The following is an 18542-nucleotide window of genomic DNA, read 5'->3' on the forward strand; positions in this document are numbered from 1 at the left end:
CGACACAGTACTTTATTATTGTTTATGTATTAAATGTGTGACAGTACCACTTACTCGAGACAAAGCCATAGGCAGATCTACTATTCCATATTAAATTAAACACTAGAATTCACTAGATAATATACACTTACAGGAGTGTAGGCACTACAAGCTATCCTTAACTATATTAACGTTTTAATTTAAACGATACAGAAAACCTATTAATTATGTAGCAAAACCATTTAACATTCTATCCAAGTATTTACTCTCTCTTAACGGTCTGAGTAATACTAGAACAGAAATTAGTCTAGTAGTAGTTAGTCAGCTTAATTTAAAGTCTCGTTTAAACGAAAGGACATTGATTTAGTCTCTCTATAATCTGAAACCACTCGATCAAAAGTGTTAGATGAAAAATACTCCTATTTATATCTTTACGTAAAATGTATATTTTGGTGACATAGACGGATCGTGTTTTGGTTCTGATTCTATTCAATAAGGAAATTAAAGTGGATCAAAACTGTGGGTCGTTGCGATCAATACAAACTGTACGATAGTTGGCCAAGATAAGCCTGTATTTATAGCTACATCATTTTCTTGTAGTTAAAAAGCCAAATGTTCCTTTGCGTTCCTTTTAGGTTCTAACTTCAGGTATGTTATCTTGTCTTCGTAGCTCTGATATTTTGAAGCCTATTCTATTAAAAATGTAGACTGTAATCTAGGATAGTGAAGGAATTTCATCGGTCTTCAGAGGTCCCTACACGTGTAGGTGTGTAAATATACGAACTAGTCAATATTAAGATTAAATACATAAGATAGGTAGGTTACTACACACATAGAAATCGATAGCCTCGATAATATTTTGATTATGACGACTAACTTTAGATTAAAGGTTATAATTTTAACTTACTCTTTACAAATAACGACTGACACATACAAAAATAACACAAAGGCATACGTTTGCCCGTCTATTTCTGTCAATATTTTCAATAGTATTTATATTCGGAGGTGTCTACTGCAGATTTAAGCCTACATGCTTTTTCAGAAACGCTATTTTGTACAGCTTTCAGATCTGCCAGTATTGTATGCTCAAAAACGTTTGTTTTCAGTCAGGAATACGTTATCCGGAATAAAATACACACGAGGGAGAGAGAAAAATCACGTATTCGTTAATTTTAAAATAAAAATGCAGAATATGGAGCATACCAAAGAAATTCGATTATAAAAATACGTTTTTAAATGAAACGTTATTTTTGTTAAACAGTACCTAGTATTTAATTGGTTGGTACATATTATTTTAAGGTTAATTTATGCTTGCTAATAGTGTTTTTTGTTTCAGGTACAATTGCTCTCTACAACTTCGACAGCGTAATTCACAATCCTAAGTAGCATTTATTTTATAGGTAGCTATCATAAGAATTCTAATAATTACCATTCTAAGCCGTAGTCACACGTTACTAGATAATAATTATGTAAATATTTTAAGCCAAAGCTAGGAATAACATTGTAATTTGTATCTTAATTAAATAGATTTGTAACTTAGTTTTTGCGTCTTATGAGCCGTGACGCAAAAACTAACTTCTTCAAACTGTTACAATTTAAACTGTAAATATTTTTACAACGTTATTTTTTAATTATTAAAACTATTGTAGAACGGATTAATGTAGTTTTACTTAGGGTCCAATGATATGCATAATTTTTAAATGTAAATACTTTATTACTTTTGTGAACATTTGCATTTATATCGAATTTCTCTGATAGACAATTATGTTGTTTGTGAATATTGTAACGAATTTATATTATAATTGTCAAATAAAATTGCATTTTTATATAAATAATGTAAAAAATTAAGGTGTTTCTTTCGATGTATGCTGATCTGCTCTTATCGAACATTTTAGTGTAATGTACCTTACAGCTTAGCCACCAAAGCATGTACCAAAGTTGAATGTAAAAGGTAAAACCTACGTGTTCATTGTTCGCACCATTATTATCATATTAAACCGATTAATTTTCTATTAAATTGTTTATTTTACCCTCCCTCCATAACTCAAAAATAACCCAAAAGTAATTAGGACAACAAGAGGAGCAGGACAAAAATGGGATGGAGTAAAATGTCGGAAGTCCCTCAAAGTGTCGGAATGTTACGATAAAACTAAAAGTTGTTAAGTTAGTCGACACTTCGATCAATCACTGACAATCCCCCGCTTTCTGCTTGTAATGCAGCAACCAACACAAACTGTTATTAAATAAATTAGACATAACTACTCAACGTACATCGTAAAATAATAATTAGTAAAATATCGTTCTTTGTGAAAGTAACGATACGAACGTAAGATATTGTATGTTTCGCAGGGAGATCAATTTTGATTGGTGAAAACCACATGAAAATCTAATAAGTCGTTTATGAGTTTATCTGCAAAAAATAGATAGATGCCTCGGAAAACATGGATAAAATTTGTAAAGATTAAATGAATTGGTTTGGTAACATGAGTGTTAGCAAGTAGCAACGTAGGGGTTTAAATGTCACTCAAGCGTCAAATCAACGGTTCACTTTGATTAAAGGTAACAGTTCTCTCATCTAAATGTAAGCTCCTTATAGAAATATTTTTATTTCGGTGTAAGTATATCATCAGCGCAACTGGTAAGAAAGTATGAGCTCAAAAGGGGCCTTCAAATCCGAGCTTAGGTAGGTAAGTAATTCTTAGTTATAGTTTGGTTACAGACACCAATGGCTAGCATGGGAGGAATACACCTTATGACTAGCAAAAAATCCCGTCGGTACCAAAGGTACATCTTTGTCTAACCCTTAGTGGGAATCCGGGTAGGTTTCACAGTCTATTTTGACGAAAAATTACAGGCTATTGCCAAAGTTACTTATTACAATGATTTTACACTTCATGCCACTCATTGAATCCCACGCGAGTAAAACTAATCCATTAAATGTACGTACCCACTAGTGCTTATTTACGAGGTACATCAGTTGGAGACAAAGGGAATAGCCCACTGTTCTGCCGCTCACGAATACAACGCTTGAGATCAATCAAACTCACTTTGATCATTGTTTCTCTTTGCTGTTCAGATAATGGTTTTGCCAATCCAAATACTCGAAATTCATTTACGTGGTTAACTTTGTCTAGCTAGGGTACATCGGCTTTGGAAGTCAAAGACCCAGATACAAAAGGATTGAATCACACAAAGGCGTAGGCGAATATAACAATACAATATATAAATATAAATATTACCTATTGGTACATATTCATGATTATGTAATTTAAAAATTGTCATAATCTTAAACCTTTAGATTCGTTTAAAAATAAACTATCATATTCCAATTATGGAACTGAAATCAATACCAATCTTCTCTACTTTCTCGAGAAAAGTTTTAATGATATTATCTAAAAGTTATTTAAGTCAGAGATTGTTTCATTTTTGTTAGGTATCTATACATTAATACAATCGAGTAAAATTGAGTTTTTAATAAAATATAAACCAATATATATGTACACTTGTACACTGAACTCGAGCAGGATAACTGAAATAATTAGTTTTAAAGGACCTATCAAATTAAATTAACAAAGTATTCCTATAATTAAGTAAATAAAATAAGTAAAAACACGCTAGCAATCCCTTCGTAAATTATTTATTTTGAAAAAAGAGTAATAAAAAATATAAATAACTCTTCAATATAGGAGAGCTAAACTTAGCTGAATTTTAATTGATTTTAGTCTAGAATTTTAATTAGAACGAAGCTTATACAAGTAGCCTCAAGGTATAATCGTATTTATCGGATAAAACTAAGAACATAAAATAGTACATCGAACGTTTCAGTTAGGACTTACACTAGTGAGCAAATAGTCTGCATGGAGAGTATATTGCTTTGCCCTATTTAACATTGTTGGTTTTATAACTGTATCCGGAACACGGAGGAAGGAAAGATAGCGGAGATACCATAAAGAAGGTAGGTCAGGCACCTTCTTCGAGGTCACGCATCGTACGGCAAGCATGATCATTTACTCTAATAAATCGGCACCCGAATACTCGTTACTCAAAACCTATCTCTCAAAGATTGGTCTTAATTACCGGTCCTGTTATTTTGAAAAAAATGGACGGGGTCCAGAAAGGCGTGTCAGTGGGGAGCTAGTAACATCCCTCGTCGACCGAACACCCTCATTTGAGCGTGCTACTTCTTAGGAAATTTTGCGTAATGAACTCTCCGCTAGTCATTTTGATCTCCATGGCTTTGTCTCATTTAACACTGTTGATTTTATAACTGTATCCGGAATCTGAATTGAAACCACTCGCGGTTAAATTAACTGCATAACAGATTCGTATTAATTATGAGCTGTATTTACTTTTGTAGGAACACATAGCTGTGTTTTTACGAGCAAATTTTCAAATTTTTTAAATTCATAATAAGTGAGAAGGATAACATATGAAATTTTTATCCTTAAACTGACACTGAATAATATTCTTTATTTTAAAAGGCAGAATACTACAATAAAGCTGGACTTCTTATGAAATATCTCCGCCATGAATTACTGGAACATTAAAAAAAAGGTTTATGATTTTCCGATCATATGTAGTGTTCTCCGTTTACTAGGAACCCTGTGAATCAATTCCGAGAACGTTCGAATTTTGGATGTAACGCCCAGATTACTTTACAACTTCATTAAGCAGAGTGGCGATGGCAATATGTGGCACTTGTTTTGACAACATATCTTGAATTTTAAACTCTATTGTTTAACGGTCTGGGTGTATTATCGTTCCAGCTAGATTGCTATTATTGCTTACGTCTTCCTTAGATGTAGTTGTGTAGTTTCTTCAGGACACGGCTTAAATAAGGATAAAGAACTCGTTAAATATGTAAACCAGTGTGTGAATCATGAATTGAACTCTAATAAAATTTTCTATTGTATGAAGTATTTGTATGCAAGCAAAATATTCAGATCATTCCTACACGATCATCGTTTCCGTATCAGGTGCAAAATAATTTGGTAGAACACGAATTTTAAAAAATCCGATAAAAACATCAATAAATTGTCCCTCATAAATTTAAATTGTCGGGTTCTGGCGATTTGCATACGTAAAACGAACGAGTAAATCAATCATTGCTATGGCTTTAATAAAAGGTTATGTAATTACAGAATTGGACCCAATATATGTGCGATCCTTAATTGAATTCGCGGGCGCATAAGTTTTACAGGTCAGATAACAATTAATCAGGAGAAAAATTATTAAAGGAACATTTTAACTGTTATTTTGACATCTCCTTTAATATATTGATTTCTGACACTTACGCGAATATTAGACATTTAAATAAAACTACTTTTACGTATTTTATCGCGGTTATATTAATATTATTTAATCCTATTTTATAGCTGGCTGTCAATATTACATTGACTGGACATGTCGCGACTTGCCACGGGATCCCTAAGCATGCTATGCTCTCTTATATCGTGTTAGGATCTTCTTTTCATCTATTTTAATCATAGGAATTCATAACAATCTTACGAAATACTTATGTTCAATGTTCTTTGGTTGGAGAGTTCGAATTTTAAGTATTTGCGTAAAACAATTTTATTTGGTTTTGTTTTGCTTACGACTTAATATATCAAACTGATATCGACATTCTGATAATAAATATTAATTGAACTGGATATTGCTGTTATTATCTTCACCACTTCGTTTGTTTACACAATTTCTAATAATAGTTCTGTTTTATTCATAAGCTCGGTATCATATTAATTAGGATGTAAAATTGATGACCCTGGAAAATATATAAAAAAAAACATAATGAGAATTTAAATAAATAAAGAAAAAACCTGGAACAATAAATAAACGCACACAAACTTACACACATACAGGTAAAACTGAACTTTATCTTGAAGTTGGTAAAAAAATACTGATGATACAATTTCATTTTATGTAGTTTAATATTTCACAATGTAGTGACAGACAGCCAGACAATGATTGTGATTAAATCAATTACGTAGCCGCGTAGCAAGCGTAGCTGCTACGAATTCGCTACGATTGCTACATTCAGCTTGAAAAAAAAAACAAAATAAATATATATAAAAAATATATACCTGCAAAAGTATTCATAGCTTATAATTTATACGTACCTACTATGCAGTCAATTTATTCATTCTCCGTTGAAAAAATACTAAGCAGATAAAATATTTTAAAACAAGATTAAGTTTTATCTTAATCTTAGTGATTTACTTCAAATTGCAAAATAATAAGAATATTTATATACAAGATTAATGACGAAGATTTACAAAAATTTAGTAATATGGTACGTGTCTTTGTTTTTAAAAAGCTCAGGGCTGTTTAACGAACAATTTTACCGCCCTTAGAATTATTGTACTTAATGTAAGAGTTTCCCTTGAGAGTCTAAATAATTAGTGTTATTAAGTTGTTAAAGCGTTACAATTAGATGCTTGACTACTCCACAATCAAGGATTAAGATATCCTCAAATGATGAATTTAAAATTAAACACATATAATATAAAAATGGAGCTGGTATATTTAACAACTTTCAAAACCACAACGGTTTGTTGTCTGCTTATCTTTTGCCTAGGCTATGTTTAACACGACACAAGATAAATAACAATTTACTCTAGACATTTGTACACGTCGAAATTGTCGTGTGTATATTTGAAAGCACATAAACTCGCATCATAATTAAACCCTGAAACGTCAAGTTTACTCAAATATCACGAGCAGATTAAACAATTTTCCCTAACAGCGCTTTCACACTGGCGGCTTTTCCAGTGGGCTCGTACGCCGTACGGACGGTGTCGGTAAAATACAAATACATACTTGTTAAAGTTCCTCATAGCATGCGTATTGCAAACTCGGATTCACAGAAATCGTTCTGTCAGCTTTCAGCCGAAATACCTTATCAGTAAATTACAAAAACTAATCTGGATTCGTTGCTTTTACGCGACATTTCCCATGTGGGGTTCTGGCTTTTATCAAACCATATTACGGGTATGTCCCTAAATTCGGTTCTTTATCTACTTTTCAGCCTTAATTTCCAGGCAAACGCTTCGATAAATCTGATTAAATTAATTCGGAATGTGGGCGACAAATGTGATTAATGTTACAAGGACGAACCAATAGGTACCAGTCTAAAACGTACCAGCTGTACCGTGCAGTTAATTAGTTCAATTTAGTGCATGAATTCTAAACTCTAATTAAACTATTATGTATTTGAAATATAGATATGAGCGTTCCTGAACAGATGTCTAAATATATGGAAATATATAAAGCAGAATATTTATGAATCGTTGCAGGTGACATCATGGTTTTGCAGATAGTAAAACGCCACTCCGTGATTAAAAAACGTAAGTTGTAGGCTTGCTGGTAAAATCCGAGCAGAAACACTTGGAATATTTGAGCTGAGCATTGAAATGAAGCCGCACTGTGAAGTTGGCAGATGCAACACTGCAAATACCAATGTATTTGCCGAGCGAGAGGATTTTGGCCACGACCCGCTGTTTGCTCTCCACCGGTCATAATATCTAACTCGCAATGGATCCGCGTGGTTAGATTACTGCATGTTCCAGTAGTGGCAAGTTTAGTTGGATTCAGTTTGATACTAGAAAAGTTAACTTTGGTCGTATATATTTTTTATAACTTATTTAAACTTCTTTATTTTATGTTAGATCGATGCAAAAGTTTTTCATTTCATTTAAGTAGTTATATTTTAGTGATCTCAGAATTATTTATTTTACTTAAGAACAAAATATGAACTATACGAGTATAACAACTCTAGAGGTATAATCATCGGCAGGGATATTGAGCCCTGACCTTCTCCTGTACAGAAGGGATTTATTAGTTTATTGCCATAAGTGTACAGTGCGCAAAGCGATCCCCACTCTTACGCCGAGACCTCATTATCCGTGCCGATAACTACAGTTAGTACTTAGGTTAAGATACTTTCTACAATTCTATATTAGATCTATAATAACAAGTATCGTACCTACATACAAAAAAACAACATCCTCTCGTCTTCCAATTCCATAAATCCATAGATAGCTACACGTACATATGACAACAAATATTTACAACATTAAATACAAATGTATCATCAAATACTCATTCTGACATCATCCCTCGGATTGTTCTTCCGGAATCCAATTACGTTCTCATAAATAAATACGTTATGTACATAATAAAAGTGTGGCCTGGACAACCGTGTACAATATGACTGGAAATCTTGAGTACAATCTTGATTAAGTAGGAACCTATATTGTATTTGTACTCCAAATAATTTATATGTGATCTATATTGTATTGTTACTATGCGAAGCGGAGGTTCTGGTTGATGAAATAATATTTTAATATCAGAATGACTGGTTTCGAGAGATTTTTAATGGGAATCTGTTGTAATGTTTTCGCTGCATGATAAGCTTTCCTAGAATATAATCGATGTGATAATTTTTAACATTTGTTTCCTAATGGAGATGTTCAAACCTAAATTGTAAAATGCACGGTGTATTTCTATACAGATTCAAATAATACAAACCCTGTCTCGAATCGAAAAACTAGTACTTGAGTTTATATAAATAGATAAATACGAAGATAAAATTTATATTTTACGAATATCAAAAAAGTATTGACATGATTAATTGCCTGGATATTGATTATCGAAACTTCATTAGAAGTTTCACCGCCTTCAACACGATTAGGTATTTCTAACATATAAAAAAAAAAACATTTAGTTAAAGACACTTTTCAACAGTTCTATAAACTTAGTTTGCTCTCACTTATGTGCTTTGATCAAATACCAACTTAAATCTAGCTTAAGTGCTTTAATAATATTGCGAAGAAAACTACCAAAGTCACTTAGTTTTCAAGTGTGCATTAAGTTGCACCTGGTTCTAAGTTATTTCTTCTCAAGTAAATAAGAGGTACATAATGAAGGTTTTCAACAAGTCCAAATTGTGAGGTGTGGAAAAGTATGGCGTCGCTTTCATGAAACTTTGATTACACTGCATGTTTACCCACCTACTATTAAAAGGTTGGTATCGGGTTCATTTTATGAGTTTAATGTAATGTATTATATTTTCTTCTACTTTTAGGGCTGGGTTTTCAGCAGCAGTAAGTTCTATCTGAGGAATAAATCTTAATATAAATAGCGGTTTGACATATTTCCTATACAAGAGCTGTCAAAACCTCAAATACATTCTTCAGATAATAGTTTTCTGGCGATTGAAAAATCGGCCTACCTACAATATTTTAGTGTTGTCAGTTTACCTAAGCCCAATTGAAATATTGATATCCACGTTCTATAAATTCAAATATAAACAACAACAACAACTGATCTTGTAAGACATCTTTCGTTATTTACTGCAGTTTATGATGACCTTTTGCCCAAAAGTGCGCGTCCTATGAAGCGCCACTAGACACTCCCACACACGTGTGGCTCTCTAGAGAAGGATATTGGATTCAAACACTATGTTTGGCAGCAGTTGGTAAACATAGCCAATCTATGCTTGCAGCACGTAAAATTGAAATGTCTCATTTCTGGCAACATGTACGCCACAGAGTAACAAAAGATAGATGTGAAATGCCTGCATCGGATTTATTACATAATTGATACACATTAATTATATAAAAACTCTGGCTAGGATCTCTCAATATAAAATTGTATGCATTTACACATAATGATATATTTTGACTACACCATAAACTTCTGACCCGACAGCTAAGTAGGGTTATGCATTATTTTCTCCTCTCATCTTGCAATTCAACATTTTTCACTTAATGTTGAAGACACAAAGGAAAACATGTTTTTCGGTTCTATACAATTCTTATTCTATGAACATACCTGCTTCTCAAATCAGAACACATCAAGCTGCAATAGGTTTGGTGGAAGAGCTTTTAGAGATGGGCAATAAACGAAATGCTCTTCGTGAATACACCGCTGAAATACTGCACTCTAGGTAGGCTAAATATAGGCTATTTTAGCATTGGCACAAAACATTTTGAACAAAACATTACTGACGTTGAAAAATTAACACATGATGCGAAACCGTAGGATACAATTACCTATGTTTGAAGTTTGCGATGTAATTTTCAATCAGTCGGTAACACTCAAAATATTGATTGGCAAATTGACTAGTAACAGTTGACTTGCGATCGCTGTAACGCGGTAGTGATTGGTTTTAAATTAAATTATCATATTAAAGGGACCTCGTAGCGTTTCGGGTCCATTGATGAAGCATACAAACTATGCGTGGGATGCGGACATTGTGGTAAATACTAATAAACTAATACGAGTGTTATTTCAGGAAGTTGGGAACACCATTAAACTCTATAGTGCTCCCACAGTGCGTCAGTTATTTGTAGTTTAACACCCACACAACGATTGAATTTATTGCCATAATTCCAACTTATACCATTATTGCGTGAATAAGTTTGTTTGGTTAAACTTTCAAAGTCAAATACTTTTAGTTTGTAATGAAAGTAGATGGGATCCCAAAGGGATAAGAGGTTACTTTTGATAATGTTAGACGAAATAGTTTTCTTGATATGAGGGAGCTATAGTCACAATATCTACAGCGAGTTAGTGCACTAATCTGTCTAACTGAGAAATGTTACTCGCATCACATTCTTAAAGTACATAATACCTACTCAGATTAAATTGTAAAAACACTCAATCTGAAGTACTACGAAATGTAATACAATATTACCCACAAATCAAGTTCATTTTACCTTAAACCAATTACCTTTAAGTACTGTAGGTAATGAATAATTACTTCAAACGGTTCCCGATGTGCCTTTAATTGATTTCACTATATTACCCGACTTCGAGGTAACGTAGGTACTCGTACCAGACCATCTTGTTGCCAACGCTTATCGAATCCGGTAAACCAGTTATAAATAGACATATTAACTTGTCACGTGTCTGACACGCTCCAAATTGACGTGATTACTGAATCTTTATAATGTTGCTTGAATATTTCCACGTTAGCAGGAAGAACTGCGAATTAATTTTACCTAAGGTCAACGTACTTTCTTCAGAATTATGACGATAAAAATAGTATCTACTTATGATCTGATTGAATCTAATTGTGTGGATTATCATCACTTATACCTTGAAGAGACCTATGTCCAGCAGTGGACTGCGATATGCTGATGATGATGATGATGATGATGATGATGATGATGATGATGATGATGATACCTTATAATCAACACTTAACTCTAACAATCCAGAATTGTCTCACAGACACATCGTCTGCCTAGCCTTTCCCACTGCATGCAGGATGCAGCTGAGTAGGTACCAGTGTATTTACAAGAAGCGACTGCTTATCTGACCCCAACTCAGTTACCTACTCAACCTAATACCCATTATTAACTGACTCACAAACAAAAATTAACGTTTTTGTTTTAATTAAAAGACCAGCTCGGCTTGGTATTGTAACTGGAAAATTATTTCGAAAATTCACCAGAAAATCTGAACATGTTAGATGACAATCTCTATCAAAATTAAATTTCTGCTTTGCTGGTGGTCAGTCTATGTATAATATGTGTTCATGCTTAGCTTGCACCACAGACTGCCGTGCAACAATTTAAACCGCAAAACTGGGGCATGTTAGGTTTTGTGCGGGTCAAATTTACAGAATATCCCGTTGAAGTTTCACAACTCGTTTGGCAATGTAAACTATGTTCGATATTGCTATATCGATAGATAACTAAAACTAATAGCTTTAAAGTCATCTTATTATGGTTTATGTTTGCGGTATTATCAGTTGCAACCAAATTATACATTGTACGGTAGACTGCACATCAGTGGTAACTGTCATGTACCTTAACACTATACTAATAAGAACGATTTTTAGGGTTCCGTAGCCAAAATGGCAAAAACGGAACCCTTATAGTTTCGTCATGTCCGTCTGTCCGTCTGTCCGTCTGTCCGTCTGTCACAGCCGATTTACTCGGAAACTATAAGTACTACAGTGATGAAATTTGATGGGAATATGTGTTGTATGAACCGCCACAAAAATATGACACTAAATAGTAAAAAAAAGAATTGGGGGTGGGGCCCCCCATACATGTAACTGAGGGATGAAATTTTTTTTTTCGATGTACATACCCGTGTGGGGTATCAATGGAAAGGTCTTTTAAAATGATATAAAGTTTTCTAAAAAACATTTTTCTTAAAGTGAACGGTTTTTGAGATATCAGCTCTCAAAGTCGTAAAAAGTATGTCCCCCCCCCTCTATTTTTATAACTACGGGGTATAAAATTCTAAAAAAAATAGAGGTGATGCATGCTAATTAACTCTTTCAACGATTTTTGGTTTTTCTATAATACTGTTACCACTGACCTGAAGTTGACTGTACCTACGTACAGACGACTTTTACGTAGCAAGTGTCGAATGTTGCTACGCCGTACCAAAAAAAAAGTGAAGAAAATATAAAAATTTGATAGCCAAGCCGTTTTCAAAGCAAATAAGAGTTCATTCATTCCTTTTTTACGTGACTACTGCTTCAAGAACGCTTTATTTAGCGCAGCAATTGAATATATTTAAATGAATAGGTAGATAAAAATATTCCTTAAACTTTAGTGTAAATATTGTTTATAGTTTGATATCACTAAAAATTTGGTAGTAAGTAAATACTGAGAATCGAATTGGAAAATGAGTAATTTTATGGTATTAGCATTTTATAAATAGGCTTTCTCAAGAAATCAGTCCATTTTTAGTAAAAAGCATCATAAAGGCTGATTTACATTGAGTCAATAACTGACGTCAGTGTAGGCGCCGAAAACTGACGCGTGCTATTTACACGAACTATATAGTCACTGTACTGACTTCAAATCAATTTACAATTTTACACGATGGCAGTGCCGGGTCAGCACTGACGTCAGTTACTGACTCAATGTAAATCAGCCATAACACACAAATTATATTTTGTAAAATAGTGTGTATAGTTATGCATAATAATATATTCCACGGTATCAGTAAATATCGACGAGCAGAAACATGAAGCGAGGAATCGTGTGAAGCTCCTCAAGAAGTTTCAATTTCAAAGGTAATTGGGGTTCCACGAATTGTCCACTGAGCTCACGAGAGGATTGCGCATATCAAGTTCAAAATCAATTTTCATATGATTCACTCGTTAGTTCATGACTTTCGAAACTAGCAGGTATTTTGAGTACTAGTCAATCTGTCTAATCTTTAAATCTTATCTTTTGTAATAAAATTGCGATTGATAAGTACCTAAGTATATCTTTTGATTAAAATGGAGCTATTCAACACCCGCCAAAAATAACATCTTAAACCTGTCACTCCTAATAAAGTACACAATAGCTATTTTTCCTTCTGACATTATAAAGAAATCAGTATAATTCGTCGCTAAGAAAGCTGTATATAAATAGGAAGAAAAGAAAAAAATAACAATGGACCAAAATTAGCAACATCCCATTTACGATTTAACGTCTAACAATGCCAACACTAAGTGGTCGGTGGCTATTATCATGCAACAACAATTTCCGAACCGTGAGCCGTACTTAGGGACTCCGGTAGTAATCCGGTCTACAAAGAAGTCGGACAGTCACTCGACCGATATATAGAGGCGAAAACCTTAACATACCTACTTGCATGTCTCTGATGTCATTGAACTTCATAAAAAATCTAGTGCTCCTGAATTGTTTTCGGCGCTAAGGTCAGCCATTCTAAGTCTTTAAGTGCCGTTTTCTAAAACATGTATTTTCCATTAGGCACACATTTCGCCTATGTTTTGCTGAATTATGAAAAAAACAAAAGGCAGAAAAAAACGTGGGTCGGCGTACCAATCCGAATAAATCTCCTTATAACCTTAACTCAGGTGCTTTTTTAATTCATACACATTTTATTTTAGCGGACTGAAGCCTCGGTAAGGTCTGAAATCTATAAATCTGGTGGGCCATAAGTTTAAAACTGCGTAAATCTTTCAATCGAAAGACCCTAATTATGTAAGCTATTTCAGTCTAAGAGATTATAATATAATACCTACATAAGTCAATCACAACCAGCAAAAAAAAGCTAAAAACATATCAAAACGTATACTTATTTATTAACACTATCCCAGCCTCCTTAATATCCGACTGAAAATATTGTACCGTAGCCTGATATTTTGTCATGCTCCCCAATACAGTTTAATACACTTTGCGAGAAATAAGTAGTACATTCTTGATAGACGAATAAGACCCAAGATACTACCCGTATTTTGTCGTAGACTAATCTACGTCACTGAAGGAGCTTGTTTAAGAAAACCCTCGAGTAGTAAATCCTAGCTATAGAATTCGGTATATTAAGAGTCGGTTCTCGAATTGAGAACCCTTTTTCATTCGCTTTTTCGCGATCCTGTGGGAATATCTCGAAAGGAAATATTCTTCACGTTTTTTGTTTGTTCTGGGTAGTCGGGCGAATGATATCGACTGATGAATTGCCTATTGTTATTCAATGTACTGTTAAATTGGTATTTGGCTGTTTATTAAGTGATAGTGAATAAATTCGGGAGGAGTTACAGGCTAACCTTAGCTACATTATGTGTGTATATGATGGCGTATTTAACGTATCATTTTTATGAGTTTGTCATCCAAAAATTAAAAATATTCCTACTACATTTATTTATAGAGCAAGTAAAAATATCACAGTGCTAAATACGATTGTATTGCTGTTAAATAGTTAAATTCCTATAACAATGAGAAGCAAATTAGCTTTTAGTCTTTGGCTCGCGTTTAAGAAAGAGCCGTGTCGGTTCAGTCACGCGCAAACTGAAACCAAATTCTCAGCTTTGACTAAGTGGGTACTACTTTTGCTATCAGAATATTAATTTCAGACATTTTCGTCGGAAGATTTGAGTATCTTCCATTTAAGATTTATGACTATCCTGTCAAAGTAGACAGTGAAAACTTACCTCATTATCATCAACAAAGTACATAAATAACTTACATTTTTATTAATTTTTAGTTGAACTTGATCTTTGCAAGGCTATGTTTAACTTGCTTAAAGTACCGAAGCCTGTAGGTTTCAAATATCGGCATGAGCAGAACCACCACGTATGGGCTCCGAGATAAAAAATACACATTTATTTACTGTGGCAACCTAGACGTAACTTAGTTCACCTAATGCATTTATCTAACGTTCTGGTAAACATGCACTCGACAGCACCAGTTATTGAATTTAAAAATCCATAATTTTACGTCCGCCACTTTTAGGTTTTTTCTAAGTTGCAGCCGACAGTAAAAAATAACAGTTTTAGTAAATAAAAACTTTGAAGTAAATACGTTAGTTAGGATGAAAGATCCCAACATCTAAGACCGACATCCATAATACGAGAGAACCGAATAATACAATATTTTTATGCTAGAACCAAAACGGGAAATAAGTAGAACAATGAAGGTGTTTCCAAGAATAATTATATTTAAATTAAATCTAAAATTTTCTAAAAGGATTGTTGAATAATTTTGTGCAAAAATGTTGGCAACATTTTCTATTGTTCGAGGCAAATAAACGTCTAATGGAACACATTTCATCCGGGCCCGCATAATGTAATTACCGCATGTGCTGAAATTAATACCTTCGTATGTTCAACCACAAATAATTATTCAATGCTTTAGTAACCTAATTAGGTTTACATACAATTTATTTGCATATTTACACATTATTTTTTCTCTAAAAAATATTACAATGATTCTAAATTAAAAAATAATACCTAACTAGTCTTAATGTATTCAGAGGTCAGTTTACCTAAATGCTTTAAATATCCCGAAGCTGGGTTATTTATAAATCACAATGCGGCTTTTAAAATACATGATGTAAGCTTTTCAGATGAAATCTCTTGTGTGCACGAGGGTCGCACATATATGCCCCGAAAACAGAATTTAAATTGAACAATGGTTCGTAAACAAAAAGCATTAGTCAAAGGGATCTTGAGCTTGAGTTCTATCATAAAAGTACCCGCGGGTCATCATATGTATAAGACGATTGTACTTTTTTCTTTCGTTTAGTTAGACTAGGTCTTATATAGCTTCGTTGAAGTAAAAAAATATTCATACGAAACTTTTTCAATTCTATAATTATTTGAAATATTTTTTTGATATTTTATATTATTTAATTAATGCTACTACTACCTACTACTTGAATTCCAACCTCCTTCTACTATCTAACGTGTATCAACAAAATGTAAAATTATTAAAACAAATATGTAAACCAGGATGTTATTAAAAATAATTAATATGGGAGTGAACCAACATTATAATGATGCGGGAAAATCAAATTCCCATTATTTGCGCAATTAATACTCACATAATTATTACAAACGGGACCCGTAATGTACGTGCCTGTAACACCTTCGGTAACTCTGATATTCTATATCTGTGTTCAACATAATTATTACACATTAATTGTTGTTCAGCCACACCTTTACATAAATTAATTATATCGCATCACACCCATACCACCGTTATTTTATGATTTAACTTGGCCGATGAAAATAACTACATATTTTGAATTATCTTCCTTCCCAATGTACATTAAAGCTCTTCATTACTTCTCCACATTTCCTCTGGTTTTAAATATAAAATAATTTCATCGCAACTGGCACATAATTGCAATATCGTAGCGAGATGCATCATCAAAAGATACAACATTGTCTCAGACATATTTATTTAGTTAAAATGATATCCCCGATGAAAATTGCTTCCAAAATTAATTAACAAGAAATGAAGGCCGGTTTGTATGTACATAAAAATAATAATTGAGTAACTACTGCTTTAGGGTACTCAATAATGTAACCTACCAAGGTATTAGTGTGAGAATTTCTGGAACGGTTCCAAAGATTTTTACATTACATTACCCTTTAAGACTTCCAGTTTGTTCCTTATACCAAGATCTCACAAACTTATATTATGATCACACTATTCGATTTCCTCTCAGATCAGACATAGAGATATCTCTTTTATGACAATCCCAAAGAAGACATTATCTAAAGCTGCAGTCAGCAGATCTCACAGACACTGCACATTGCACAATCGGATTTCTTTGTCACTTACCTATGTATTTTGGAACATTTTTGATTTTTACTCTAAATGTTTCTACTTTCCTTTGTTTTTTTTAGATTTGGAATAGTCTAAAAACAAAATGCTTATGTAATTTACCGAAGTGCGCTGATGTTCATCGATTGAAAAATAATGTTAAATAAAAACTTTTGTATATGAAAAAAGACACTAAAGTTATTATTATTTGAACATTTCATAATTACTGATGTTAGAAGTAAAATTTTAGGCAGTTTTTTTCAGGGTTTGTTGATCTCATGGAAAAAGTTTGGAGCAATACATTGTTTAGGAAGTGGATAAACTTTATCGTTTATGCCGCATAACTCCACAACTTTAGCAAACTCCATACAATGTTATGGTAAAAAAATTAAGGTCATTTTATAGAAGGAAAAAGGCAAATATTTTTTTATTAAGTTCAGTTTTATTTTTGGCTAATACATATGATCAAATAAGCTTTATGTATGCTTTCTTTGAAATTGTACATAAGATAGGTGATTACAAAATTATCCTTTGTTACTGTAAAGTTCAAACTGAGGTTGTTCAAAGAAAACATACTCACTAGGATTCTATTGTCTTGAAAACAATGCGTTCGTAAAAAAAATAAACAATAATACCGCTATAGCTTTTCTTTTATACACAAAGAAAAGGCAAAAGATGAAAGAAAGTATTCCAGTTGGCTGAATTAAACTATTCCTAAAGTACAAAGTATATAAGTGTATAATCTATGGTACAAAATATTTATCTGAATGTTTGCATCCATTTTACTTCATAAATAAGGGATAATCTCTACAATTACCCGTAAATTGTGTTAAGAAGGGCATTGAAATGGCTAACCATTACCGTGAGAATTTTAAAGTCGCATCAGTGAGGTACTCTGATACGGTAAATGTAATAAACTTTATAAAATTGAGCAAAAGTTGCTATTACCTAAAGGTGATTGTTGCGTACTTACCTGTAGATAATGAATTCGCTAATTTATTCTAAGTATTGCTAACTAAAATATTACTTTCTGTAAGATCTCCTTGGGACTTCTAACCTTTTACCTAAAACTTACTTAATTGTAGTTTTGAAAAGCAAGACCTGTTCGCATTCAGTAATTGTATGAGAAAAACATCCTTTCAGAACTAACGAGCTCTGCCCTCACTGAAATTGGTTCAAAATAATAGCTTTACGTATTAAACTTTCCACTTAATTTTTTGTATTATTCATCAGAATCTGGTTTTACAGTACGTTAAACTCATAATAATAAGATGGTAATGATATGGCGGACTAAATAAATCATTTGAGTTTGTACTCTGCAAAGAGAGTTCGTTGACCCAGGCTTGTGTATTAATATTTTTGCAAACAAATACGTAGTTATCAAAATAACCATGCAATCTACGTTGTAGCGTGATTGGAAATAAGACACAGTTGCTATTTTGAAATAAATGAAAAATGTTTATTTGTATAGATGCTGTAGATGTTTTATTCACAAAGTGGGTGTCTTACCTGTGTGTGTGTAAATGCATG

At 33.0% G+C, this 18542-nt stretch overlaps 1 protein-coding gene across 2 annotated transcripts in view; it reads left to right on the forward strand.

The window, feature by feature from the left end:
* Window positions 1-1996, forward strand: part of LOC110370003 (G-protein coupled receptor dmsr-1) — a 41571-nt gene extending 39575 nt beyond the window's left edge. For both annotated transcript variants that reach the window (XR_002429221.3, XM_021325687.3), the window contains exon 6: window positions 1316-1996. Coding sequence is in view for 1 of the 2 variants with exons in the window: in XM_021325687.3 (XP_021181362.2) it covers window positions 1316-1365 (50 nt within the window). In the remaining variant the exon portion in view is untranslated. The remainder of the gene's footprint in view (window positions 1-1315) is intronic.
* The last annotated feature ends 16546 nt before the right edge of the window (window positions 1997-18542 follow it).

This window comes from Helicoverpa armigera, chromosome 9 (genome assembly GCF_030705265.1).
Source record: "Helicoverpa armigera isolate CAAS_96S chromosome 9, ASM3070526v1, whole genome shotgun sequence".
Lineage (NCBI taxonomy): Eukaryota > Metazoa > Arthropoda > Insecta > Lepidoptera > Noctuidae > Helicoverpa > Helicoverpa armigera.